The sequence below is a fragment of the Acipenser ruthenus genome, unplaced genomic scaffold (assembly GCF_902713425.1).
Source record: "Acipenser ruthenus unplaced genomic scaffold, fAciRut3.2 maternal haplotype, whole genome shotgun sequence".
Classification (NCBI taxonomy): domain Eukaryota; kingdom Metazoa; phylum Chordata; class Actinopteri; order Acipenseriformes; family Acipenseridae; genus Acipenser; species Acipenser ruthenus.
This window is the reverse complement of record NW_026708144.1, coordinates 105,001-132,297: the sequence shown is the minus strand read 5'-3', so window position 1 is coordinate 132,297 and position 27,297 is coordinate 105,001. Positions and strand designations below refer to the sequence as shown.

The following is a 27,297-nucleotide window of genomic DNA, read 5'->3' as shown; positions in this document are numbered from 1 at the left end:
TGCGGGTGTGTGTTATTAATTTATTTGGTCTCTGGATTTTTTGTTAATGTTTTATGAGCTGGACTAGCAGCAGGGAGAGACTGGGGTAAGAGAACTGGACTAGGGGCTGCAGACTGGGGTAAGAGAACTGGACTAGGGGCTGCAGACTGGGGTAAGAGAACTGGACTAGGGGCTGCAGACTGGGGTAATTGAACTGGACTAGGGGCTGCAGACTGGGGTAATTGAACTGGACTAGGGGCTGCAGACTGGGGTAATTGAACTGGACTAGGGGCTGCAGACTGGGGTAAGAGAACTGGACTAGGGGCTGCAGACGGGTAAGAGAACTGGACTAGGGGCTGCAGACTGGGGTAATTGAACTGGACTAGGGGCTGCAGACTGGGGTAAGAGAACTGGACTAGGGGCTGCAGACTGGGGTAAGAGAACTGGACTAGGGGCTGCAGACTGGGGTAATTGAACTGGACTAGGGGCTGCAGACTGGGGTAATTGAACTGGACTAGGGGCTGCAGACTGGGGTAAGAGAACTGGACTAGGGGCTGCAGACTGGGGTAAGAGAACTGGACTAGGGGCTGCAGACGGGTAAGAGAACTGGACTAGGGGCTGCAGACTGGGGTAATTGAACTGGACTAGGGGCTGCAGACTGGGGTAATTGAACTGGACTAGGGGCTGCAGACTGGGGTAAGAGAACTGGACTAGGGGCTGCAGACGGGTAAGAGAACTGGACTAGGGGCTGCAGACTGGGGTAATTGAACTGGACTAGGGGCTGCAGACTGGGGTAATTGAACTGGACTAGGGGCTGCAGACTGGGGTAAGAGAACTGGACTAGGGGTTGCAGACTGGGGTAATTGAACTGGATTAGGGGCTGCAGACTGGGGTAAGAGAACTGGACTAGGAGCTGTAGACTGGGGTAATTGAACTGGATTAGGGGCTGCAGACTGGGGTAATTGAACTGGACTAGGGGCTGCAGACTGGGGTAAGAGAACTGGACTAGGGGCTGCAGACTGGGGTAATTGAACTGGATTAGGGGCTGCAGACTGGGGTAAGAGAACTGGACTAGGGGCTGCAGACTGGGGTAATTGAACTGGACTAGGGGCTGCAGACTGGGGTAATTGAACTGGACTAGGGGCTGCAGACTGGGGTAAGAGAACTGGACTAGGGGCTGCAGACTGGGGTAATTGAACTGGACTAGGGGCTGCAGACTGGGGTAATTGAACTGGACTAGGGGCAGCAGACTGGGGTAATTGAACTGGACTAGGGGCTGCAGACTGGGGTAATTGAACTGGACTAGGTGCTGCAGACTGGGGTAATTGAACTGGACTAGGGGCTGCAGACTAGGGTAAGAGAACTGGACTAGGGGCTGCAGACTGGGGTAATTGAACTGGACTAGGGGCTGCAGACTGGGGTAAGAGAACTGGACTAGGGGCTGCAGACTGGGGTAAGAGAACTGGACTAGGGGCTGCAGACTGGGGTAATTGAACTGGACTAGGGGCTGCAGACTGGGGTAAGAGAACTGGACTAGGGGCTGCAGACTGGGGTAATTGAACTGGACTAGGGGCTGCAGACTGGGGTAATTGAACTGGACTAGGGGCTGCAGACTGGGGTAATTGAACTGGACTAGGGGCTGCAGACTGGGGTAAGAGAACTGGACTAGGGGCTGCAGACTTGGCTAAGAGAACTGGACTAGGGGCTGCAGACTGGGGTAAGAGAACTGGACTAGGGGCTGCAGACTGGGGTAATTGAACTGGACTAGGGGCTGCAGACTGGGGTAATTGAACTGGACTAGGGGCTGCAGACTGGGGTAAGAGAACTGGACTAGGGGCTGCAGACTGGGGTAAGAGAACTGGACTAGGGGCTGCAGACTGGGGTAATTGAACTGGACTAGGGGCTGCAGACTGGGGTAAGAGAACTGGACTAGGGGCTGCAGACTGGGGTAATTGAACTGGACTAGGGGCTGCAGACTGGGGTAAGAGAACTGGACTAGGGGCTGCAGACTGGGGTTATTGAACTGGACTAGGGGCTGCAGACTGGGGTAAGAGAACTGGACTAGGGGCTGCAGACTTGGCTAAGAGAACTGGACTAGGGGCTGCAGACTGGGGTAAGAGAACTGGACTAGGGGCTGCAGACTGGGGTAATTGAACTGGACTAGGGGCTGCAGACTGGGGTAATTGAACTGGACTAGGTGCTGCAGACTGGGGTAATTGAACTGGACTAGGGGCTGCAGACTGGGGTAAGAGAACTGGACTAGGGGCTGCAGACTGGGGTAATTGAACTGGACTAGGGGCTGCAGACTGGGGTAAGAGAACTGGACTAGGGGCTGCAGACTGGGGTAAGAGAACTGGACTAGGGGCTGCAGACTGGGGTAATTGAACTGGACTAGGGGCTGCAGACTGGGGTAAGAGAACTGGACTAGGGGCTGCAGACTGGGGTAATTGAACTGGACTAGGGGCTGCAGACTGGGGTAAGAGAACTGGACTAGGGGCTGCAGACTGGGGTAAGAGAACTGGACTAGGGGCTGCAGACTGGGGTAATTGAACTGGACTAGGGGCTGCAGACTGGGGTAAGAGAACTGGACTAGGGGCTGCAGACTTGGCTAAGAGAACTGGACTAGGGGCTGCAGACTGGGGTAAGAGAACTGGACTAGGGGCTGCAGACTGGGGTAATTGAACTGGACTAGGGGCTGCAGACTGGGGTAATTGAACTGGACTAGGGGCTGCAGACTTGGCTAAGAGAACTTGACAAGATCCCCTAGAGACAGGAGCCCCACAGTGAAGCCAATTACCCAAAACGTTCTCCAGAGCTGCAGCTGTCTTGGCAGTGTTGACTGAAACTGACTGCAGAAGTGTTAGATACAGGTATTAGGTTTTTGTTGTCGTTGATATTTATTATTTTAATTTTTTAAATCATATTTTTTTGGTCATGATTTTTTTTTTTAAATATATATTGTGTAAAAAAAAAAAAAATACTAATACTAATAATAATAATAATAATAATAATGAAAAACACCCGAGAAGAATTATTATTATTATTTTCTTTCTTCATAATCTGTTCCATAGACCCGCCACGGGGAGCGCAGAGACTCCGGCCTCGATCCCACAATGCTCCCCGCGCACGGCGCGGCCGCTCTAGCCGCACGCCGGCGCTCTGTTGCCGTGGCAGCGCGTCACGCTGAGCCGGGTGGAAGCGGGTCGGAGCCGGTGCGGGTCGGAGCCGGTGCGGGTCGGAGCCGCTGTGTTACCCGTGTGTGTGTGAGAGAGAGAGTCTGTGATAATCTGTGATAATAACGAGCTCTCCGAGTCGAAAACAAACAACAGCAGCGGCGATACCAGCCGTTTACAACCGCGCATTGGAAACGGGTCGCGTTGACGGGAGACGGACAGACGGACAGACGGACAGACGGACAGAGGTACAGTTATTACCATAGCAACGAGAGAGAAGGAGGATTGCCATAGCAACGAACGACTGTGCTGCGTTTTAAAAAAAAAAGACCTTGGTACTGAGACGACTCGTAATGATGCTAACAATAAAACAGTATTTATTTCTTAGTCAACACCCTTATCCAGGGCGACTTACAATTGTTACAAGATATCACGTTATTTTTACATACAATTCCCCATTTATACAGTTGGGTTTTTACTGGAGCAATCTCGGTAAAGTACCTTGCTCAAGAGTACAGCAGCAGTGTCCCCCCCCACCTGGGATTGAACCCACGACCCTCCGGTCAAGAGTCCAGAGCCCTGACCACTACTCCACACTGCTGCCCAGTTAAAGGTGAAATGCTAAACTGAGATCCTGAGGAATGTAATACTAGAAGCGGGCTTGTTATTATTGTTAAATTATTATTATTATTATTATTATTATTATTATTATTATTATTATTATTATTATTATTATTATTATTGCCCTCCTCGCTTCAGGCCAGCATGAGAAAGCACGTACAGGGTTAGGACTCCCTGCACACGGGCACAGTAAAGACTTTTCAACTTTATAATCGGTTTGAACATCTCCCCCATTCAGGAGCAGGGCTGGGGACCCCCCGGCAGCGCCCCTCGGAGGGCATGGAGGAGGAGAGAGACCCCCTTAAAGGGGAGGGGCCGAGGACGCAGCCCGACGCCCTTAAAGGGGAGGTGCCGGAGACGGAGGGAGCAGGTGAGCCCCCACTGTGTGAGTGACGTGTTCTGTTGCCTGTTAGTTCATTATTGATTGGGGCGGGCGCCTGCTGTATCCCCGGCCACTCACACAGGTGTCACCGTGCGAGATTCATATTTAAACACAGTGCAGTTTACAGTCAGTGCAAATTATACCGCTGAAATACAATATGAACTAGGATTCAAGCAAGTTATATCCAGCGAATGATCTCTAAATTACTTCATTGAACAAAGTGCTGCTGCGGTTGAAAAATGACCTGCGGAACTCGTCAAAGTGAAATTGTCCCAAGTCTTTAGAAATCGATGATTGAGGGTTACCTTAGAAAAAAGCAGCTGGATTGTGGCTCTCCAGGACCAGAGTCTGCCAGCCCTGCTCTGCTCTGTAACAGGACTCCTGTGCCCCTCTCTGTTAGTGCCTGCTCTGAGCTGTAACAGGACTCCTGTGCCCCTCTCTGTTAGTGCCTGCTCTGTGCTGTAACAGGACTCCTGTGCCCCTCTCTGTTAGTGCCTGCTCTGAGCTGTAACAGGACTCCTGTGCCCCTCTCTGTTAGTGCCTGCTCTGAGCTGTAACAGGACTCCTGTGCCCCTCTCTGTTAGTGCCTGCTCTGCTCTGTAACAGGACTCCTGTGCCCCTCTCTGTTAGTGCCTGCTCTGTGCTGTAACAGGACTCCTGTGCCCCTCTCTGTTAGTGCCTGCTCTGTGCTGTAACAGGACTCCTGTGCCCCTCTCTGTTAGTGCCTGCTCTGAGCTGTAACAGGACTCCTGTGCCCCTCTCTGTTAGTGCCTGCGTTATAACAGGACTCCTGTGCCCCTCTCTGTTAGTGCTCTGAGCTGTAACAGGACTCCTGTGCCCCTCTCTGTTAGTGCCTGCGTTATAACAGGACTCCTGTGCCCCTCTCTGTTAGTGCTCTGCTCTGTAACAGGACTCCTGTGCCCCTCTCTGTTAGTGCCTGCGCTGTAACAGGACTCCTGTGCCCCTCTCTGTTAGTGCCTGTGCTGTAACAGGACTCCTGTGACCCTCTCTGTTAGTGCCTGCTCTGAGCTGTAACAGGACTCCTGTGCCCCTCTCTGTTAGTGCCTGCTCTGAGCTGTAACAGGACTCCTGTGCCCCTCTCTGTTAGTGCCTGCTCTGCTCTGTAACAGGACTCCTGTGCCCCTCTCTGTTAGTGCCTGCTCTGAGCTGTAACAGGACTCCTGTGCCCCTCTCTGTTAGTGCCTGCGTTATAACAGGACTCCTGTGCCCCTCTCTGTTAGTGCTCTGAGCTGTAACAGGACTCCTGTGCCCCTCTCTGTTAGTGCCTGCTCTGCGCTGTAACAGGACTCCTGTGCCCCTCTCTGTTAGTGCCTGTGCTGTAACAGGACTCCTGTGCCCCTCTCTGTTAGTGCCTGTGCTGTAACAGGACTCCTGTGCCCCTCTCTGTTAGTGCCTGCTCTGCGCTGTAACAGGACTCCTGTGCCCCTCTCTGTTAGTGCCTGCGCTGTAACAGGACTCCTGTGCCCCTCTCTGTTAGTGCCTGTGCTGTAACAGGACTCCTGTGCCCCTCTCTGTTAGTGCCTGAGCTGTAACAGGACTCCTGTGCCCCTCTCTGTTAGTGCCTGCTCTGTGCTGTAACAGGACTCCTGTGCCCCTCTCTGTTAGTGCCTGCACTGAGCTGTAACAGGACTCCTGTGCCCCTCTCTGTTAGTGCCTGTGCTGTAACAGGACTCCTGTGCCCCTCTCTGTTAGTGCCTGCTCTGAGCTGTAACAGGATTCCTGTGCCCCTCTCTGTTAGTGCCTGCTCTGCTCTGTAACAGGACTCCTGTGCCCCTCTCTGTTAGTGCCTGTGCTGTAACAGGACTCCTGTGCCCCTCTCTGTTAGTGCCTGCTCTGAGCTGTAACAGGACTCCTGTGCCCCTCTCTGTTAGTGCCTGCTCTGTAACAGGACTCCTGTGCCCCTCTCTGTTAGTGCCTGCTCTGCTCTGTAACAGGACTCCTGTGCCCCTCTCTGTTAGTGCCTGCTCTGTGCTGTAACAGGACTCCTGTGCCCCTCTCTGTTAGTGCCTGCTCTGTAACAGGACTCCTGTGCCCCTCTCTGTTAGTGCCTGCTCTGTAACAGGACTCCTGTGCCCCTCTCTGTTAGTGCCTGCTCTGTAACAGGACTCCTGTGCCCCTCTCTGTTAGTGCCTGTGCTGTAACAGGACTCCTGTGCCCCTCTCTGTTAGTGCCTGCTCTGAGCTATAACAGGACTCCTGTGCCCCTCTCTGTTAGTGCCTGCTCTGTGCTGTAACAGGACTCCTGTGCCCCTCTCTGTTAGTGCCTGCTCTGAGCTATAACAGGACTCCTGTGCCCCTCTCTGTTAGTGCCTGCACTGAGCTGTAACAGGACTCCTGTGCCCCTCTCTGTTAGTGCCTGCTCTGCTCTGTAACAGGACTCCTGTGCCCCTCTGTTAGTGCCTGCACTGTAACAGGACTCCTGTGCCCCTCTCTGTTAGTGCCTGCTCTGCTCTGTAACAGGACTCCTGTGCCCCTCTCTGTTAGTGCCTGCTCTGTAACAGGACTCCTGTGCCCCTCTCTGTTAGTGCCTGCTCTGTAACAGGACTCCTGTGCCCCTCTCTGTTAGTGCCTGCTCTGTAACAGGACTCCTGTGCCCCTCTCTGTTAGTGCCGGCTCTGAGCTATAACAGGACTCCTGTGCCCCTCTCTGTTAGTGCCTGCTCTGAGCTATAACAGGACTCCTGTGCCCCTCTCTGTTAGTGCCTGCTCTGTGCTGTAACAGGACTCCTGTGCCCCTCTCTGTTAGTGCCTGCTCTGAGCTATAACAGGACTCCTGTGCCCCTCTCTGTTAGTGCCTGCTCTGTGCTGTAACAGGACTCCTGTGCCCCTCTCTGTTAGTGCCTGCTCTGAGCTATAACAGGACTCCTGTGCCCCTCTCTGTTAGTGCCTGCACTGAGCTGTAACAGGACTCCTGTGCCCCTCTCTGTTAGTGCCTGCTCTGCTCTGTAACAGGACTCCTGTGCCCCTCTCTGTTAGTGCCTGCTCTGTGCTGTAACAGGACTCCTGTGCCCCTCTCTGTTAGTGCCTGCACTGTAACAGGACTCCTGTGCCCCTCTCTGTTAGTGCCTGCTCTGCTCTGTAACAGGACTCCTGTGCCCCTCTCTGTTAGTGCCTGCTCTGCTCTGTAACAGGACTCCTGTGCCCCTCTCTGTTAGTGCCTGCTCTGCGCTGTAACAGGACTCCTGTGCCCCTCTCTGTTAGTGCCTGTGCTGTAACAGGACTCCTGTGCCCCTCTCTGTTAGTGCCTGTGCTGTAACAGGACTCCTGTGCCCCTCTCTGTTAGTGCCTGCTCTGCGCTGTAACAGGACTCCTGTGCCCCTCTCTGTTAGTGCCTGCGCTGTAACAGGACTCCTGTGCCCCTCTCTGTTAGTGCCTGTGCTGTAACAGGACTCCTGTGCCCCTCTCTGTTAGTGCCTGAGCTGTAACAGGACTCCTGTGCCCCTCTCTGTTAGTGCCTGCTCTGTGCTGTAACAGGACTCCTGTGCCCCTCTCTGTTAGTGCCTGCACTGAGCTGTAACAGGACTCCTGTGCCCCTCTCTGTTAGTGCCTGTGTTGTAACAGGACTCCTGTGCCCCTCTCTGTTAGTGCCTGTGTTGTAACAGTTCTCCTGTGCCCCTCTCTGTTAGTGCCTGCTCTGTGCTGTAACAGGACTCCTGTGCCCCTCTCTGTTAGTGCCTGCACTGAGCTGTAACAGGACTCCTGTGCCCCTCTCTGTTAGTGCCTGCTCTGTGCTGTAACAGGACTCCTGTGCCCCTCTCTGTTAGTGCCTGCACTGAGCTGTAACAGGACTCCTGTGCCCCTCTCTGTTAGTGCCTGTGCTGTAACAGGACTCCTGTGCCCCTCTCTGTTAGTGCCTGCTCTGTGCTGTAACAGGACTCCTGTGCCCCTCTCTGTTAGTGCCTGCACTGAGCTGTAACAGGACTCCTGTGCCCCTCTCTGTTAGTGCCTGTGCTGTAACAGGACTCCTGTGCCCCTCTCTGTTAGTGCCTGCTCTGCGCTGTAACAGGACTCCTGTGCCCCTCTCTGTTAGTGCCTGCGCTGTAACAGGACTCCTGTGCCCCTCTCTGTTAGTGCCTGTGCTGTAACAGGACTCCTGTGCCCCTCTCTGTTAGTGCCTGTGCTGTAACAGGACTCCTGTGCCCCTCTCTGTTAGTGCCTGCTCTGTGCTGTAACAGGACTCCTGTGCCCCTCTCTGTTAGTGCCTGCACTGAGCTGTAACAGGACTCCTGTGCCCCTCTCTGTTAGTGCCTGCTCTGTGCTGTAACAGGACTCCTGTGCCCCTCTCTGTTAGTGCCTGCACTGAGCTGTAACAGGACTCCTGTGCCCCTCTCTGTTAGTGCCTGTGCTGTAACAGGACTCCTGTGCCCCTCTCTGTTAGTGCCTGAGCTGTAACAGGACTCCTGTGCCCCTCTCTGTTAGTGCCTGCGCTGAGCTGTAACAGGACTCCTGTGCCCCTCTCTGTTAGTGCCTGCTCTGTGCTGTAACAGGACTCCTGTGCCCCTCTCTGTTAGTGCCTGCACTGAGCTGTAACAGGACTCCTGTGCCCCTCTCTGTTAGTGCCTGCTCTGTGCTGTAACAGGACTCCTGTGCCCCTCTCTGTTAGTGCCTGCTCTGAGCTGTAACAGGACTCCTGTGCCCCTCTCTGTTAGTGCCTGTGCTGTAACAGGACTCCTGTGCCCCTCTCTGTTAGTGCCTGAGCTGTAACAGGACTCCTGTGCCCCTCTCTGTTAGTGCCTGCTCTGCTCTGTAACAGGACTCCTGTGCCCCTCTCTGTTAGTGCTCTGAGCTGTAACAGGACTCCTGTGCCCCTCTCTGTTAGTGCCTGCTCTGCTCTGTAACAGGACTCCTGTGCCCCTCTCTGTTAGTGCCTGCTCTGTGCTGTAACAGTTCTCCTGTGCCCCTCTCTGTTAGTGCCTGCTCTGTGCTGTAACAGGACTCCTGTGCCCCTCTCTGTTAGTGCCTGAGCTGTAACAGGACTCCTGTGCCCCTCTCTGTTAGTGCCTGCTCTGTGCTGTAACAGGACTCCTGTGCCCCTCTCTGTTAGTGCCTGCTCTGCTCTGTAACAGGACTCCTGTGCCCCTCTCTGTTAGTGCCTGCTCTGAGCTGTAACAGGACTCCTGTGCCCCTCTCTGTTAGTGCCTGCTCTGAGCTGTAACAGGACTCCTGTGCCCCTCTCTGTTAGTGCCTGAGCTGTAACAGGACTCCTGTGCCCCTGTCTGTTAGTGCCTGCTCTGCTCTGTAACAGGACTCCTGTGCCCCTCTCTGTTAGTGCCTGCTCTGCTCTGTAACAGGACTCCTGTGCCCCTCTCTGTTAGTGCCTGAGCTGTAACAGGACTCCTGTGCCCCTGTCTGTTAGTGCCTGCTCTGCTCTGTAACAGGACTCCTGTGCCCCTCTCTGTTAGTGCCTGCTCTGTGCTGTAACAGGACTCCTGTGCCCCTCTCTGTTAGTGCCTGCTCTGTAACAGGACTCCTGTGCCCCTCTCTGTTAGTGCCTGCTCTGAGCTGTAACAGGACTCCTGTGCCCCTCTCTGTTAGTGCCTGCTCTGTGCTGTAACAGGACTCCTGTGCCCCTCTCTGTTAGTGCCTGTGCTGTAACAGGACTCCTGTGCCCCTCTCTGTTAGTGCCTGCTCTGAGCTGTAACAGGACTCCTGTGCCCCTCTCTGTTAGTGCCTGTGCTGTAACAGGACTCCTGTGCCCCTCTCTGTTAGTGCCTGCTCTGAGCTGTAACAGGACTCCTGTGCCCCTCTCTGTTAGTGCCTGCTCTGAGCTGTAACAGGACTCCTGTGCCCCTCTCTGTTAGTGCCTGTGCTGTAACAGGACTCCTGTGCCCCTCTCTGTTAGTGCCTGCTCTGAGCTGTAACAGGACTCCTGTGCCCCTCTCTGTTAGTGCCTGTGCTGTAACAGGACTCCTGTGCCCCTCTCTGTTAGTGCCTGCTCTGAGCTGTAACAGGACTCCTGTGCCCCTCTCTGTTAGTGCCTGCTCTGTGCTGTAACAGGACTCCTGTGCCCCTCTCTGTTAGTGCCTGCTCTGAAGTAACAGGACTCCTGTGCCCCTCTCTGTTAGTGCCTGTGCTGTAACAGGACTCCTGTGCCCCTCTCTGTTAGTGCCTGTGCTGTAACAGGACTCCTGTGCCCCTCTCTGTTAGTGCCTGCTCTGAGCTGTAACAGGACTCCTGTGCCCCTCTCTGTTAGTGCCTGTGCTGTAACAGGACTCCTGTGCCCCTCTCTGTTAGTGCCTGTGCTGTAACAGGACTCCTGTGCCCCTCTCTGTTAGTGCCTGCTCTGAGCTGTAACAGGACTCCTGTGCCCCTCTCTGTTAGTGCCTGTGCTGTAACAGGACTCCTGTGCCCCTCTCTGTTAGTGCCTGTGCTGTAACAGGACTCCTGTGCCCCTCTCTGTTAGTGCCTGCTCTGAGCTGTAACAGGACTCCTGTGCCCCTCTCTGTTAGTGCCTGTGCTGTAACAGGACTCCTGTGCCCCTCTCTGTTAGTGCCTGTGCTGTAACAGGACTCCTGTGCCCCTCTCTGTTAGTGCCTGCTCTGAGCTGTAACAGGACTCCTGTGCCCCTCTCTGTTAGTGCCTGTGCTGTAACAGGACTCCTGTGCCCCTCTCTGTTAGTGCCTGTGCTGTAACAGGACTCCTGTGCCCCTCTCTGTTAGTGCCTGCTCTGAGCTGTAACAGGACTCCTGTGCCCCTCTCTGTTAGTGCCTGTGCTGTAACAGGACTCCTGTGCCCCTCTCTGTTAGTGCCTGTGCTGTAACAGGACTCCTGTGCCCCTCTCTGTTAGTGCCTGCTCTGTGCTGTAACAGGACTCCTGTGCCCCTCTCTGTTAGTGCCTGCTCTGTGCTGTAACAGGACTCCTGTGCCCCTCTCTGTTAGTGCCTGCACTGAGCTGTAACAGGACTCCTGTGCCCCTCTCTGTTAGTGCCTGCTCTGTGCTGTAACAGGACTCCTGTACCCCTCTCTGTTAGTGCCTGCTCTGCTCTGTAACAGGACTCCTGTACCCCTCTCTGTTAGTGCCTGCTCTGCACTGTAACAGGACTCCTGTGCCCCTCTCTGTTAGTGCCTGCTCTGCTCTGTAACAGGACTCCTGTGCCCCTCTCTGTTAGTGCCTGCTCTGCACTGTAACAGGACTCCTGTACCCCTCTCTGTTAGTGCCTGCTCTGTGCTGTAACAGGACTCCTGTGCCCCTCTCTGTTAGTGCCTGCTCTGCTCTGTAACAGGACTCCTGTGCCCCTCTCTGTTAGTGCCTGCTCTGTGCTGTAACAGGACTCCTGTGCCCCTCTCTGTTAGTGCCTGCTCTGAGCTGTAACAGGACTCCTGTACCCCTCTCTGTTAGTGCCTGCTCTGCTCTGTAACAGGACTCCTGTGCCCCTCTCTGTTAGTGCCTGCTCTGAGCTGTAACAGGACTCCTGTACCCCTCTCTGTTAGTGCCTGCTCTGCTCTGTAACAGGACTCCTGTGCCCCTCTCTGTTAGTGCCTGAGCTGTAACAGGACTCCTGTGCCCCTCTCTGTTAGTGCCTGCTCTGAGCTGTAACAGGACTCCTGTGCCCCTCTCTGTTAGTGCCTGCTCTGTAACAGGACTCCTGTGCCCCTCTCTGTTAGTGCCTGCTCTGAGCTGTAACAGGACTCCTGTGCCCCTCTCTGTTAGTGCCTGCTCTGCTCTGTAACAGGACTCCTGTGCCCCTCTCTGTTAGTGCCTGAGCTGTAACAGGACTCCTGTGCCCCTCTCTGTTAGTGCCTGCTCTGCTCTGTAACAGGACTCCTGTGCCCCTCTCTGTTAGTGCCTGAGCTGTAACAGGACTCCTGTGCCCCTCTCTGTTAGTGCCTGCTCTGTGCTGTAACAGGACTCCTGTGCCCCTCTCTGTTAGTGCCTGCTCTGTGCTGTAACAGGACTCCTGTGCCCCTCTCTGTTAGTGCCTGCTCTGCGCTGTAACAGGACTCCTGTGCCCCTCTCTGTTAGTGCCTGCTCTGCTCTGTAACAGGACTCCTGTGCCCCTCTCTGTTAGTGCCTGCTCTGTGCTGTAACAGGACTCCTGTGCCCCTCTCTGTTAGTGCCTGCTCTGTGCTGTAACAGGACTCCTGTGCCCCTCTCTGTTAGTGCCTGCTCTGCGCTGTAACAGGACTCCTGTGCCCCTCTCTGTTAGTGCCTGCGGTTGGCGTGCCTCCTCTCCCAGCGGCCGAGCCCTCCTCCCAGCAGCAGTGCCACCAGTGCATGGTGATGTTCGGAGACGCCCGGGCGAAGGAGCGTCACATGCGACGGCACCACCCCGAGGAGTACCTGGATTTCCTGCTGGCCGTGTCGCGGCTGAGCTGCCACGTGTGCGCCCTGCCCTTCGACTCCTCGCGGGAGCTCATCGACCACCAGCGCACCCAGCACCCCCAGGGCCGGCCCTTCCTGTGCCCCGTGTGCGGAGACAGCTTCGTGCAGTCCCACGCGCTCATCAACCACAAGAGGCGACACCTGGGCCAGTCCCGCTACGCGTGCCGCGACTGCGCCAAGACCTGCCGGACTCTGAAGCAGCTGCTGAACCACCGGCGCAGCCACGGCAAGGAGCAGGGGCAGGGCAGGGAGACCTGGGGGGGAGGGAGGCAGGGACACCCCGCCAGCACCACCCCCGACCCCGCCCCCTCCCCCTCCTCATCCTCATCCACGGCAGCAGCAGCAACCGGCGAGGAGGAGGGCAGGCACAGTGAGTGTCGCTGTGAGAGAGAGTGTGGGTGTGTCAGTGTGTGTGTGTGTGTCAGTGTGTGGATGTGTCAGTGTGTCTCTCTCTCATAACCCTAACCCCCCTCTTAATCCATGCTTTGAAATCCAGTCCGTATAAAATAAAGGGAATTGAATTCATGACGAATTGAGGCTCTAGAATCCCTAACCCTCTCCTCCCTCAGACCAGTCTCTCCAGTGATCTCACCTCCCCTCTCCTCCCTCAGACCAGTCTCTCCAGTGATCTCTCCTCCCTCAGACCAGTCTCTCCAGTGATCTCTCCTCCCCTCTCCTCCCTCAGACCAGTCTCTCCAGTGATCTCTCCTCCCTCAGACCAGTCTTTCCAGTGATCTCTCCTCCCTCAGACCAGTCTCTCCAGTGATCTCTAAACCCTCAGACCAGTCTCTCCAGTGATCTCTCCTCCCCTCTCCTCCCTCAGACCAGTCTCTCCAGTGATCTCTCCTCCCCTCTCCTCCCTCAGACCAGTCTCTCCAGTGATCTCTCCTCCCTTCTCCTCCCTCAGACCAGTCTCTCCAGTGATCTCTCCTCCCTTCTCCTCCCTCAGACCAGTCTCTCCAGTGATCTCTCCTCCCTTCTCCTCCCTCAGACCAGTCTCTCCAGTGATCTCTCCTCCCCTCTCCTCCCTCAGACCAGTCTCTCCAGTGATCTCTCCTCCCCTCTCCTCCCTCAGACCAGTCTCTCCAGTGATCTCTCCTCCCCTCTCCTCCCTCAGACCAGTCTCTCCAGTGATCTCTCCTCCCCTCTCCTCCCTCAGACCAGTCTCTCCAGTGATCTCTCCTCCCTCAGACCAGTCTCTCCAGTGATCTCTCCTCCCCTCTCCTCCCTCAGACCAGTCTCTCCAGTGCTTCAGCTGCTTCATCACCTTCCAGGACCTGCAGACCAGCACCAAGCACATGCGCTTCAAGCACCCCGCGGAGTACGAGAGGCAGATGCAGGGCCGCACCGTGTTCGCCTGCCAACGCTGCGAGCGCACCTTCCCCTCCTCCCGCCAGCTCAGCACACACCAGCGCACGCACCGGAGCCTGCCCCCTGCTGGAGAGGAGGCCCCCAGCCCGGAGGAGGAGGAGGAGGGGGAGGGAGAGGAGGAGGAGGGGAGCGAGGGAGAGGGAGAGGCTGAAAAGGAGCCCCTTGCAGAGACCCGTGAGTAAGCTGAGGGTTTTGGAAACCAGCAGACAGCCTGATCAATACAGCAGTGTAGATTAGTGGTTAGGGCTCTGGACTCTTGACCGGAGGGTCGTGGGTTCAATCCCAGGTGGGGGGACACTGCTGCTGTACCCCTGAGCAAGGTACTTTACCTAGATTGCTCCAGTAAAAAAAACAACTGTATAAATGGGTAATTGTATGTAAAAAATAATTTGATATCTTTTAACAATTGTAAGTCGCCCTGGATAAGGGCGTTTGCTAATAAATAAATAATAATAATAATAATAATAATAATACACGATCAATGAAATCCACGCGCGCACACACAGTCTCATTCCCCTCCCTGTTCTTTGTGCTGCAGAGCCCGTCAGCTCCTCCCACAAGTGCCCGCACTGCAACTTCCTGTTCAGCGACTTGAAGACCAAGAACCGCCACATGAACGCCAAGCACCCCCCCGGCTGCAGGGAGCCCCCGCACCGCCGGCCACCCCCCCTGCTGTACAGCGAGCGCCCCAGCGAGGAGGGGGAGGTGCTGACCGTCAGGATCAAAGAGGAGCCGGAGGATTTCGCTGCCTCTCCCGAAGGTGAGACTCCTCCCTTCGCCTGGAGATTTATTGGCAGCGTTTACATTGAAATGTCTTCCTTATTTCCATCCCTGGAGTGTAATTCTAAGTGCAGTCTAATTGCAGTGACAATACAGGGATGGGAATCAGACTCCCGTTGCACAGCGGTGTGATCCAGTCCTGGTTTCACTGGGAGTTTAATAATCAGACACACCTGAGCTTGTTAGCTAGACACACTGGGGGCTGATCAAGCTGGTAGTAAAACCTGGAATGGATCACACTGCTGTGCGGTAGGAGTCTGATTTCTGTATATATTTATAAAATAGATCATTTTATAATTCTTGTTCTGTTTGATTTCTAAGGATCTGCTGGAGAGGAGGCTCCAGGCTCGGAGAGAGAGGGGAGCGAGGAGGAAGAGGAGGAGGAGGAGGAGAGGGAGAGGGAGCGAGAGAGAGAGAAAGAGAGGGAGCTGCGAGAGACACGTAAGGATTGAGACTCAAGCTACTCTGTTATATAGAGTTAGTGAGCTGCGTTTTTTAATTCTGCCGCTGTTTCACATCATGAAAAACAGAGCCCTCCATTACTGGAATAAAGACTCCCGTTGCACAACGGTGTGATCCAGTCCTGGTTTCACTTGGAGTTTGATAATCAGACACACCTGAGCTTGTTAGCTAGACACACTGGGGGCTGATCAAGCTGGCAGTAAAACCTGGACTGGGTGACACTGCTGTGCAGCGGGAGTCTGATTCCCATTCCTGTCTTCTGTCCCTGTTTCAGACGAGAGCTGCCTATCCCACAAGTGCCTCTACTGCAGCTTCCTGTTCTCTAACCTGCACACCATGCAGAGGCACATGAGCGCCAAGCACCCACTGCTGAAGAGAGGGGGGCCCTCCCCCGGGGCCCTGGGGCCGCCAGCGCTGAAGCAGGCCTGCCTGGAGGAGGAGGAGGAGGAGGGGGAGGGGGAGGTGCTGACTGTGAGGATCAAAGAGGAGGAGCAGGAGGAGAGCCAGACCTCTGGTGAGTCACGAGGAGGACAGAATCACACCCAACCCTGCCTAGTGTCAGGAGAAACACGCACGCACGCACACACACACACACACACACACACTGACACACACACACACTGACACACACACACACGCACACACTGACACACACACTGACACACACACACACACTGACACACACACACACACACACACACTGACACACACACACACTGACACACACACACACACACACACACTGACACACACACACACGCACACACTGACACACACACTGACACACACACACACTGACACACACACACACACACACACTGACACACGCACACACTGACACACGCACACACTGACACACACACACACACACACACACTGACACACACACACACTGACACACACACACACGCACACACTGACACACACTGACACACACACACACACTGACACACGCACACACTGACACACACACACACACACACACTGACACACACACACACGCACACACTGACACACACACTGACACACACACACACTGACACACACACGCACACACTGACACACACACTGACACACACACACACACACTGACACACACACACACACACACACTGACACACGCACACACTGACACACACACACACACACACTGACACACACACACACTGACACACACACACACGCACACACACACACACACTGACACACACACACACGCACACACTGACACACACACTGACACACACACTGACACACACACACTGACACACACTGACACACATACGCACGCACGCACACACACACACTGACACACACACACACGCACACACTGACACACACACTGACACACACACACACACACTGACACACACACGCACACACTGACACACACACTGACACACACACACACACACACACACTGACACACGCACACACTGACACACACACACACTGACACACACACACACGCACACACTGACACACACACTGACACACACACACACACACACACTGACACACACACACACGCACACACTGACACACACACTGACACACACACACTGACACACACTGACACACATACACACGCACGCACGCACACACACACACGCACGCACGCACACACTGACACACACACACACACACATTATTAGTTTATCTGGCAGACACCTTTATCCAAATCGCATGTTAGTGCTGATCAGGATTGCTGGATCAGAAATGATCTTACTTTATAATATAACCAACCCCCCTCTCCTCCTCCAGGAGCCTTCAGCGACTGGGGTTCAAACGAGCGCCCCCTGCAGGAGGAGGAGGAGGAGGAGGAGGAGGACCCCCCCTTCGTGTGTCACGTCTGCTCGCTGCCCTTCCCCTCCCCCCGGGCCCTGCTGGCTCACCAGCCCTCGCACCTGGACCCGCGCCCCTTCAAGTGCCCCATCTGCGGAGACGGCTTCGAGCAGCCGGCCGCCCTGGCCAGCCACGAGCGCCGGCACCTGCGCCAGTCCCGCTACGTGTGCCGCGACTGTGCCATGGTGTGCCCCAGCCTGCCGGAGCTGCTGAGTCACCGGCGGCTGCACACCGAGGAGCGGCCCTACAGCTGCCAGGACTGCGGCCGCACCTTCAAGAGAGCTTCAGGGCTGCAGAGGCACAAGAGCGTGCACCGGGGCGGGGCCGGGGGCGGGGCCGGGGGCGGGGCTGAGGGGCGGAGCAGCGACACCCACACACAGCAATAGCAGCAACAGAAGACAAGCACACACACACTGAGACTGAAACTGATACACACACACACACAGACACACACACACTGACACACTCGCACAGACACACACATTGAAACACGGACACACAGACAGACAGATGTGGGCAGAGGAGAGGAGAGACGGGGTGCTGCTGAGAGGAGCTGTGGACCTGAGGGAGGAGAGGAGAGGGGAGAAAGTATACACCCCCCCACCTCCGACAAATACATTCTTTGTACCTCTTTTCCTGTGGGGGGGGGGGGGTTATTGAGAGGCTAAGGAATCAGTCTGAGGATTAGAAACATGCTCTGTGTCAATGGCTATTATTATTATTATTATTATTATTATTATTGCTGTTGTTGTTGTTTGTCTGTGATTGCTTGTATAAATGAGCTTGTTGTTCTAAGTGGTTCTCGTCCACACTGGTGTCCTTCTGTCTTCCTGAAACACGCAGTCTGGCTGCCAACAAGTCCTTCATCTTTCTAACACTTAATTACTGCAATGTAAACAGCCCGCTCGATTTCTATTAAAACCGAACCATGAGCCACAAATACGCGTTCTTCTGTCATTCCTGTTTCCGCCGGTACAGCCCCATGTGTCAGCCAGACCAGCCAAACCAGCCGAACAACTTAAGCGATGGTTCAGCTCTCTGTGGAACTACAACTCTGATAAACTGAACTACAACTCCCAGCGTGCTGCGCTCCACCCAAGCCAGCCCCGCCCCGCCCCTTTCGTGGCGTCACAAAGCACCTACCCCGGCCACACGTGGTGCGAAACGCAGACCTCTTGTGTTGGCGGCGATAGAGGCGGGGTGAAGCAGGAATAACATAACAAACTGAAGGTAAGGGAAAAATTAAAAAATACACCTTGTTATTTACTCGAAAATAAAACTACGCGCGACAACCTTCGCGTACGTGCAGTGCGATGCGGTTCGGATGTTTGTGATTTGGATAAAGGCGTGGGGGTGTCTGTGTCTTGGTATTATTACACTGCAGTGGCGTGCTCTGCACACGCACACACAGCCACTACGATTGCAATAACAATATATAAACATGCAATTTTAACGCCGGTGTTGCAAAAGGTATTCAAAAAGGCAACGCAAACAGACAGCGGCCATTATTCGGGCAAAACGCAGCAGATCGCATTGTGGCCGGTCTATGACTGTACTAAGAATGAATTAGCTTGGGCGAGCGGACGTGGTGTTCTAGTATTTACACAGCAAGCTGCCAGCAATGTTGTGTTTCTACAGCACTGAGATGTCCGCGCATTTTCACGGCAGACCGCGTTATCCGTATGTATCTGCGCGTTATCCGATCGCACGCCTGCTGCTGTGCGAGGGTTACATTGTGTCCGAGCTTGGTGTTTATGTAACGCGCGCCTGCGTCGCTCTCAATGCTGATGTTATTGTCATCAGTTGGACTCTGTCTGTCTGTCTGTCTGTCTGTCTGTCTGTCTGGAGCGCCGGCAGCTCTCCGTAATCAAACCGAGGGAGCGCTGGACCCGATAGAGCATCTACCGGCACCCGCCTGTCCGGGGCTTTATTAAGAATTACATTAGATTAGACCAGGGCTAAAATCATTGCCCTCCGTGCGGGTACAGGAGGGAGGGAAATAAGACTCCCATTGTAATACACACACAAATACACACACACACACATACCCAAATACACACAACACCCAAATACACACACGCAAACACAGACACACACACACACATACATATACCCAAATACACACACACAGACACACACATATATATATATAATTATACATATTACATATAATATATAATTATTATTATTTATTTCCTAGCAGACACCCTTATCCAGGGCGACTTACAATTGTTACAAAACATCACATTATTTTTACATACAATTCCCCATTTATACAGTTGGGTTTTTACTGGAGCAATCTAGGTAAAGTACCTTGCTCAAGGGTACAGCAGCAGTGTCTCCCCCACCTGGGATTGAACCCACGACCTTCCAGTCAAGAGTCCAGAGCCCATATATATATATATATATACTGTAGATATTTAGCTGTTTAAAATATCCCATTGCACATATTGCTTGTAAACATACTGTTCAGACAAAAATATATATATATATGTATGAACAGCATGTCTATACCCCTGTAGTGCTCCCCTGACCGCTGTCTTCTCACCCCTGTAGTGCTCCCCTGACCGCTGTCTTCTCACCCCTGTAGTGCTCCCCTGACCGCTGTCTTCTCTCACCCCTGTAGTGCTCCCCTGACCGCTGTCTTCTCTCACCCCTGTAGTGCTCCCCTGACCGCTGTCTTCTCACCCCTGTAGTGCTCCCCTGACCGCTGTCTTCTCTCACCCCTGTAGTGCTCCCCTGACCGCTGTCTTCTCTCACCCCTGTAGTGCTCCCCTGACCGCTGTCTTCTCTCACCCCTGTAGTGCTCCCCTGACCGCTGTCTTCTCTCACCCCTGTAGTGCTCCCCTGACCGCTGTCTTCTCTCACCCCTGTAGTGCGCCCCTGACCGCTGTCTTCTCTCACCCCTGTAGTGCGCCCCTGACCGCTGTCTTCTCTCACCCCTGTAGTGCTCCCCTGACCGCTGTCTTCTCTCACCCCTGTAGTGCTCCCCTGACCGCTGTCTTCTCTCACCCCTGTAGTGCTCCCCTGACCGCTGTCTTCTCTCACCCCTGTAGTGCTCCCCTGACCGCTGTCTTCTCTCACCCCTGTAGTGCTCCCCTGACCGCTGTCTTCTCTCACCCCTGTAGTGCGCCCCTGACCGCTGTCTTCTCTCACCCCTGTAGTGCTCCCCTGACCACTGTCTTCTCTCACCCCTGTAGTGCTCCCCTGACCGCTGTCTTCTCTCACCCCTGTAGTGCTCCCCTGACCGCTGTCTTCTCTCACCCCTGTAGTGCTCCCCTGACCGCTGTCTTCTCTCACCCCTGTAGTGCTCCCCTGACCGCTGTCTTCTCTCACCCCTGTAGTGCTCCCCTGACCGCTGTCTTCTCTCACCCCTCTAGTGCTCCCCTGACCGCTGCAGTTCACGCACACGGCAGCCCGCTGGTTGAGAGGACGAGGAGCAGTGCTGGGGAGGGGGTGTGGCTCCCCCTGCAGGCGCTCCCTCGACAGCGCGACTCAGAAAGCAGCAGAGCGAGGGCATGGAGGAGGAGCGAGGTCCCCTTAAAGGGAAGGGCCCGGGGAAGAAGCCCGCTGGCACCGCCGCCCTTAAAGGGAAGGTCTCCGCGGCTAAACCGACCCGCGGCCGCAAAGCTGCCCCGGCCAGGAAGGAGCCGCCGCGGCTGGAGGAAGAGGAGGAGCTGAAGGAGGAGACCCCCGGAGGTAAGGGAGGTGGATTTTAAAGCCTGTGGTTGGGACTCCTTCTCAAGGAGAGACCCGTGTTGATGATGTGAGAAAGTAAGAACAATTCTCACTGCCTGGCCCTGAAAAGGATTTTAAAAAAAAAATAACTGTTTGTCTCCCTCCCTCTCCTCCTCCTCCTCTCCCTCCCTCTCCTCCTCTCCCTCTCCTCCTCCTCCTCCTCCTCTCCCTCCCTCTCCTCCTCCTCTCCCTCCCTCTCCTCCTCCTCCTCTCCCTCTCTCCTCCTCTCCCTCTCTCTCCTCTCCCTCTCTCTCCTCTCCCTCCCTCTCCTCCTCCTCCCCCTCCTCTCCCTCCCTCTCCTCCTCTCCCTCTCCTCCTCCTCCTCCTCCTCTCCCTCTCTCTCCCCCTCTCCTCCCCTCTCCTCTCTCCTCCCCCCCCTCTTTCCTCTCCCTCTGCCCCCCTCCCTCTTCTCCCTCTCCTCTCCCCCCCAGCCCCTCCCCCCGCCCCCCCGCTCTCCCTGCAGTGTTTCGAGTGCCACATCACCTTCAGCGACCCCAAATGCCAGGAGCGGCACCTGAAGAAGCGGCACCCCGCGGAGTACGAGCGCCACGTGCTGGGCGGCTCTCTCTTCACCTGCTACGTGTGCGACCGCGCCTTCCCCTCCTCGCGGGAGCTGCTGGCCCACCAGCGGGGCCACACCGAGGAGAGGCCCTTCCAGTGCCCGGTGTGCGGGGCCCGCTTCGGACGCTCCTCCGAGCTGACCGCCCACAAGAGGACCCATTTCGGGCAGCTGGGCTACGCCTGCGCGGACTGCGGCAAACTCTGCAAGACCCTGACGCTGCTGAAATACCACCGGCGCACCCACACAGGGGAGAGGCCCTACCTGTGCCTGGAGTGCGGCAGGACCTTCAGACAGTCCTCCGGGATGCACCGTCACCTGCAGACCCACGCGGAGGAGCAGGGAGCAGGGGGAGAGGGGGGGAGCGGCAAGGAGAAGCCACAGAAGAGGAAGAGGAGGAGGAGGAAGGGGGAGGAGGGGGAGGAGGAGGAGAGGGCTGTCCCCACTGCCAGTCTGGAGGGTGGTGAGTGGAGAGGGGGGTGGGGAGATGGATTTGTACATTTTGTTGTAATTCGTTGGATTATGTTTGACTGTGTGTGTCTCTCTCCCCCCCTCCTCCTCTCCACCCTCACTGTCTCCTGCCCCTCCTCTCTCTCCTTCTCCCTCTCCCCATCCCTTCCTCCTCCTCCTCCTCCCTCCTCAGCCCAGTGCTCCCAGTGCCTGCTCACTTTCTCGGACCCGCAGACGGCCGAGCAGCACGTGAGGAGTCAGCACCCCGAGGTCCCGCCTCCCCCCAGCACCCCCCCCCGGCGCCGCCCAGCACAGCCAGGGCAGCCTGCCCCCCCTGTGGAGAGCCGGGGTACTGCGTCGGACTGGGGCTAGGGTCAGGGGGAGGGGAGGAGGGAGAGATGCAGGCTGCTGTGGCTGGTAAGTGCTACTCCGAGAGACGCAGAGACCTTTATATATATATATATATATATATATACATTCATACATTCATTTACATGCACTGCTTAATTATTGATTCATTTATGTAGTTATTAATTAATTAATTGATTGATTTTTTTCATTGTTTTGTTTTTTGTGTGTTCGGTTTCAGATGTAAGCCTGCCCACCAACAGCAGTACAATCTGCCCCCTTCAGCGCCAGCCCTGTGACCCCCACCTGAACCACTGCAGCTCCGACTCCCAGCCGCCCCCCTCCCTGACTGAGCCCCCCCTCCCCCTGGCCCTGAGCCGCGAGACGAGCCGCAGATTCTGTTGCCAGGTTTGCGGTGAGCGTTTTTATGAGGAGCCGTGCCTCCAGCAGCACCAGCGCAGCAACCAGCACTGGAGAGAGCCGGGTCAGAACCAGGGCGTGGGGGCGGGTCAGGAGCCGAGGGGAGGGGGAGGAGGGGAGCCCCCCCTCTGAACCCTCACTGCAGGGCTGCCCGGAGGAGAGTCAGGGAGGGAACAGAAGCGGCGGTCGTGTGGACGGAGCGGGGTTCGAGGGGAGAGGAGCGGAGACCGAGGAGGGGCGGGGGGAGGCGTGCCTTCAGCCCGGGAACCGGCTGAGAGAACGCCGGCACGGACCGGGAGAGGCGATGGGAATACTGGAGAGGGGTCCGCAACTGGGGTCCGCTGAGGAGGGGGGAGAGGGAGAGGGAGAGGGAGGAGGGCAGATTCAGGGAGCCGAGTTGAGAGAGTCGGGAGGGGGTGTGTCTGAACGAGAGGCCAGGGGGGAGGCAGCGAGCGAGGGGGTGAAGCAAGAGGGGGAGCGGGAGGAGGGAGAGACCCCAGACCCGGGTCTGGAGGTTCAGGAGAGCGGGCCCCAGGGACCTGCGTGCGATCTGGGCGTGGAGGCGGCGAGGCGTGCCGTGATGAAAGAGGAGGAGGACGGCGACCAGCAGCCCGTCTACTGCGAGATCCTGCCCGTCTCCGAGCCCTCCCGCCTGGGGAGCGGCGAGCCGGAGGAAGGGGACGCGGAGGTGAAGAAAGAGGAGACCTCTGAGCTGGGGGGGGGCTGCTTCTATCTGGGGACCCCCGAACTCCGTTTCTTCCACCTCCCGGATCTGCAGGAGCAGCGCGGCAGCATCGCGGGGGGGGAGTGGGGTGCGGCAGGCAGCGGGGCAGGGTTCGGGAGGAGACGCCGGCCTGGGACAGGAGCCCAGGGGGAGGGGGAGGGGGAGGGGGTCGCCCTGGTGGTTTTAAGACAGGAGGAATCGGATTCAGCCCTCGGGAGACTCCACAGAGAGGGAGAGCCCCCTCGGATCAAAGAGGAGGAGGAGGAGGAGCAGGAGGAAGGTGTTTTTTTCAGCCTTTCCAGCGTCCTGGAGCAAAGGCGCGAAAACCAGCAACTCCTGCTCGGAGGGAGCCCGACACGGACCCCGGCCCCCGAGCTGGGCGCCCCCTCCCCAGGGCACCCCCTGGAGGTGGAGGAGGGGAGGGGCGGGCTGATCAAGCAGGAGGAAGAGGAGAGCGTGGGATTGCTGGGGAGTTTTCTTCCCTTCTTCCTCCTCCTCCTCCTCCTCCACCAGCCTGCAGCTGGTGAACCACCACGGGCTGGTGCACGTCCTGCCCGGACCTGATGAGGCTGTGGAGGGCAGGGCTGGGGGAGAGGGGGTGGAGGGGGGAGAGAACGAGGAGGAGGGGGGGGAGGTAGAGATGGTGGTTAGCGTTTTCCAGTTGAAAGAGGAGAGGAGGAAGAGGAGCTAGCCCTGGATGCTGCGACGCTGGGGAGCCCGGGACTGCACCCCCCCCTGCCCGTGTCGGGGAGCTCCTCCAGTCTGGGGGGCGCTGTGCTGGAGGGGAGCCGGCGGGGCCCGCTGGGGGCTGATTTGGGGTGCGTGGAGCTGAACGGCGGCCCGTCAGTGGAGACGGGGGAGAGCGGGCGGGGCGTCCTGGAGATGGAGGGAGGTTTGGTGCTGCTGGGCTGCGTGAAGCAAGAAGAGGGGGAGCGTGAAGGAGGAGAAGCCGCTCTGATGACGGTGAGTGAGGCGGGGGGGTGGGGGGTGGGGGGGGGCACCAAACCCTGCGATTGTCCTGATCGGGGGGTCCCTGGCATCGAGCTGAGTGAAGAAGCAGCTGCTTGGGTTTTGTGAGGATCGCTCTTCTCTTCCACAGAGTCTTTAAGAAAAGCAGCGATCAATCAATCAATCAATCAATCAATCAATCATCACAAACCCCAGCGGCTGTTTCTTAATTCTCTCCGAGCAGCGACCCTCCCCCCGACTGTCAGCCCCCCCCCCCCCCCGTGTCCTGCGGAGAGCTCTGTCGTGGGTCTGTGCCGCCCCTGTGTTTTTTATTCTCACTCGGCCGGTAATTTGTAATAAACAGGATGTGTGGAGCTGTGTTGGGGGTTGCACTGTAATTCTAATGGCAATCGCTGTGGCCTGATCGCTGATCGGAGCTCATTTTAACAGAACAGAGCAGCTGTTGTTCCGGCAAACAGTTCTGCCATCGTTGCAACTGGAGTTGTAATTGTAGCTGAGGCCCGGTCTGCGGTGCAGAGAGGTAAGGGGTTAGGGAGCGAGGCTGAGTGTGTGTCGTGTGTTTTTAGGAGGAGGAGGAGGAGGAGGAGAGGGGGGCGTCGCAGCAGTCTCTCTCCTGCCTGTGGAGCACCTCGACCGGGCGGATCCGCTCCCCGGGCTGGAGCAGATGGAAGCTGGGACCCCGCTGACGGAACGGGAACCCCACGCTCCAGCGAACGGGAGCTCCGGCCTGGGTCCGGTCCGGGTGCTGGTTCTGGAGGTGACCCGGGGAGCACAGGAGAGCAGGGCCGGCAGAGCGGGGGCCCGGAGGGAGCTGCGGAGGGGCCCGGGTTCGAAGGGGAGCAGGGAGGAGGAGGAGGAGGAGGGGGAGCGGCAGAGAGGAAGAGAGGCAGACTGCGCTGATGGAGGCTCCGATAGAGATGCTGGACAGGCAGAGAGACCCCAGAGGCGATCAGGAGTCTGTGTGACCGAGGCTTCAAGAGAGACAGGAGGCTTGAGTAAGTGTGTGTGTGTGTGTGTGTGTCTGTGTGTGTGTGGTGTCTGTGTCAGTGTGGTGCGCATGTGTCTGTGTGTGTGTGTGTGTGTGTCTGTGTCAGTGTGTGTGCATGTGTGTCATTTTATATGGTGCAAAAATGGGGGTACAAAAAATTGAGCCTACGTGTTGCCCCGTAACTCTGAACAAAGCAAGTCAGAAAACGAGCCCTAAAAAAAACACTTGAGCTGAAACAAGCCTGCTGTTCTAACTGTAGACTTTGTATTAAAACCCTCTGTGTGTGTGTGTGTGTGTGCGTGCGTGCATGTCTGTGTGTGTGCGTGCGTGTCTGTGTGCGTGCGTGCGTGTCTGTGTGTGTGTGTGCGTTTGTGTTTTGTTTTGTTCCAGGCTCCTGCAGGAAGAAGCCTCCTCTGAAATGCCAGCAGGAGGAGCTGCTGGACAGCCTGGCTCGGAGTTCAGAGGTCGAGGAGGATTCCGATCGCTCCGACTCCGAGGTGGAAGGCGATGGGCCGCTGTGCTGGCGCGGTACAGCCCGGCCGGAGACCCGAGCGAGGAGGAGGAGGAGAGGAGGAAGAGGAAGAGGACCAGCACGCCAACGACGCAGAACCAGCGACGCATCAATGGAAAAAAACAAGGCAGGTCCAGCCAGGGGTTCGAGCAGCTGTTCGCCTCTGCAGCGCTGGATGAGATCACCCGTTACAGCCCTTCTCATAGTTCACCAGGGTGGTGTTTTCAATGCAGTGTTTCCCCACTCTGGTTTGTTTACCAGCATGCTTGACCGTGCATTTCATAATGAGTGGTATTTGAACCCGGGTCCGGTCTCTCGTGTGCTTCTCCTGCAGTGCTCAGTCAGCCCTGCTGTTCCAGGACCAGGGTGACCCGAGTCTGCCCCCCCTGCGCTCCGCTCGCTGAGCCCCTCCCAGTACTTCCGGCAGTACTTCAGCTGGGAGCTGTGGGAGAGCGTGGCGCAGCAGAGCAGCTCCAGGCAGGCAGGGGGCGCTGCGGGGAGAGTCAGCGCCAGGGACGTGTGCGTCTTCATAGGAGCCAACATCGTGATGGGTACGCTGAAGGTAAGTGTGATGCAGTCACAAGTGAATAGGAACGCTCCCCAGGGTGAACGGAGAGGACACAGAAAATCACTCTCTGAAAAAATCACTCTCTGTGCTTCATTTCAGCAGGAAAAACCAAATAGGATGTTTTGATCAAAATAAAAGCGTGTAGTAACTGACAGGATTAATTGCTGTGAGTTTGTTGTTCTCCGGTCTTTGATCCTGACCTCCCAGCCTCCTCTCTGTAGCCGCGTCACGTTTCAGTATAATCTGCTTCACTGTTATTTTTCCTTTTCAAGGTGAAACAACTTTCATCGCAAATACTTGTTAGTTTTAGTTTTGTTTTTGGCTGTCGCTTGTAGCAAAAAAAAAAAAAAACTCCCTTCTGTTTCTTTTCCTTGGGTTAAAAACAAAACTGTTTTCACAGTATTGAAATCAGAGATGCTGAGAAAGACAACTTAACATTTCTCTCTCTCTCCCCCTACCCCTCTCCCTCTTTCTCTCCTCTCTCCCTCCCTCTCCCTCTCTCTCTCTCTCTTTCTCTCCCCTCTCTGTCTCCTCTCCCTCTGTCTCCTCTCTCTCTCTCTCTCTCTCTCTCTCTCTCTCTCCCTCTCCCCTCCCCCCCTGTCCCCCTCTCCTCAGCTCCCGTCTCTCAAGCTCTACTGGAGCTCCTCCACCCGGATCCCGATGATCTCGGAGCGGATCTCCCGGGAGCGCTTCTCCGCCCTGGGGAGCACCCTGCGTGTCTCCGGGGGGGAGGGGGAGGCGGGGGGGGCGGCTGTGGCGGGTCGGGCCGGCTCTGGAGAGCGTGCGGCGGGCGTGCCGGAGGTTGCCGCGGGAGACGGTCTGGCGCCGTGACGGAGCGCGCCGTCCCGTTAACCTCGAAGCACCGCGGCGGCAGGGGGGCGGCTCTGAGGGTTTCTCTGCTCCTGGGGGGGGCCAGCGGGCTGGTGCTGGACCTCCAGTTGGGCGGGGGACCCCTCTCCCGTGCCGACGCCGTCGCTCAGCTGGCGGAAACCATCCCGGGAGACGGGGGTCACGTCCTGCTCCTCCCCCGAGCCGCCCCGCGGACGCTGGAGCTGCTGCTGCGAGGG

The 27,297-nt window shown here is 56.4% G+C and overlaps 3 protein-coding genes across 3 annotated transcripts in view; all 3 read left to right on the top strand.

The window, feature by feature from the left end:
* The first annotated feature begins 3,666 nt into the window (after positions 1-3,666).
* LOC117434088 (zinc finger protein 84-like) lies at positions 3,667-17,895 on the top strand. The gene is made up of 8 exons (XM_059020015.1): positions 3,667-3,765; positions 4,012-4,158; positions 12,322-12,867; positions 13,731-14,042; positions 14,407-14,628; positions 14,970-15,089; positions 15,385-15,624; positions 16,875-17,895. Exons 2-8 carry the CDS (start codon positions 4,053-4,055, stop codon positions 17,339-17,341), a joined length of 2,013 nt encoding a protein of 670 aa, XP_058875998.1. The 5' UTR covers positions 3,667-3,765; positions 4,012-4,052; the 3' UTR covers positions 17,342-17,895.
* A 139-nt stretch (positions 17,896-18,034) lies between these two features.
* LOC117433838 (zinc finger protein 239-like) lies at positions 18,035-22,444 on the top strand. The gene is made up of 5 exons (XM_059020017.1): positions 18,035-18,185; positions 20,336-20,654; positions 21,125-21,715; positions 21,896-22,119; positions 22,292-22,444. Exons 2-4 carry the CDS (start codon positions 20,474-20,476, stop codon positions 22,072-22,074), a joined length of 951 nt encoding a protein of 316 aa, XP_058876000.1. The 5' UTR covers positions 18,035-18,185; positions 20,336-20,473; the 3' UTR covers positions 22,075-22,119; positions 22,292-22,444.
* Positions 22,445-24,910: 2,466 nt separating this feature from the next.
* Positions 24,911-27,297, top strand: part of LOC131729799 (uncharacterized) — a 2,500-nt gene continuing 113 nt past the window's right edge. The window contains exons 1-4 of the mRNA XM_059020016.1: positions 24,911-25,158; positions 25,542-25,789; positions 25,997-26,224; positions 26,846-27,297. The exon at positions 26,846-27,297 is cut by the window's right edge and continues 113 nt beyond it. Of these exons, the coding sequence (XP_058875999.1) occupies positions 25,570-25,789; positions 25,997-26,224; positions 26,846-27,297 (900 nt within the window). The 5' untranslated portion in view covers positions 24,911-25,158; positions 25,542-25,569. The remainder of the gene's footprint in view (positions 25,159-25,541; positions 25,790-25,996; positions 26,225-26,845) is intronic.

Excerpts from the sequence above, each read along its gene's own strand:
- LOC117434088 (XM_059020015.1), top strand. The coding sequence starts at position 4,053 with ATGGAGGAGGAGAGAGACCCCCTTAAAGGGGAGGGGCCGAGGACGCAG. Across the intron at positions 12,868-13,730 it reads CGAGGAGGAGGGCAGGCACA|ACCAGTCTCTCCAGTGCTTC; the intron begins GTGAGTGTCGCT and ends CTCCTCCCTCAG. Across the intron at positions 15,090-15,384 it reads GAGGGAGCTGCGAGAGACAC|ACGAGAGCTGCCTATCCCAC; the intron begins GTAAGGATTGAG and ends TCCCTGTTTCAG.
- LOC117433838 (XM_059020017.1), top strand. The coding sequence starts at position 20,474 with ATGGAGGAGGAGCGAGGTCCCCTTAAAGGGAAGGGCCCGGGGAAGAAG. Across the intron at positions 20,655-21,124 it reads GAAGGAGGAGACCCCCGGAG|CCCCTCCCCCCGCCCCCCCG; the intron begins GTAAGGGAGGTG and ends TCTCCCCCCCAG. Across the intron at positions 21,716-21,895 it reads CACTGCCAGTCTGGAGGGTG|CCCAGTGCTCCCAGTGCCTG; the intron begins GTGAGTGGAGAG and ends CTCCCTCCTCAG.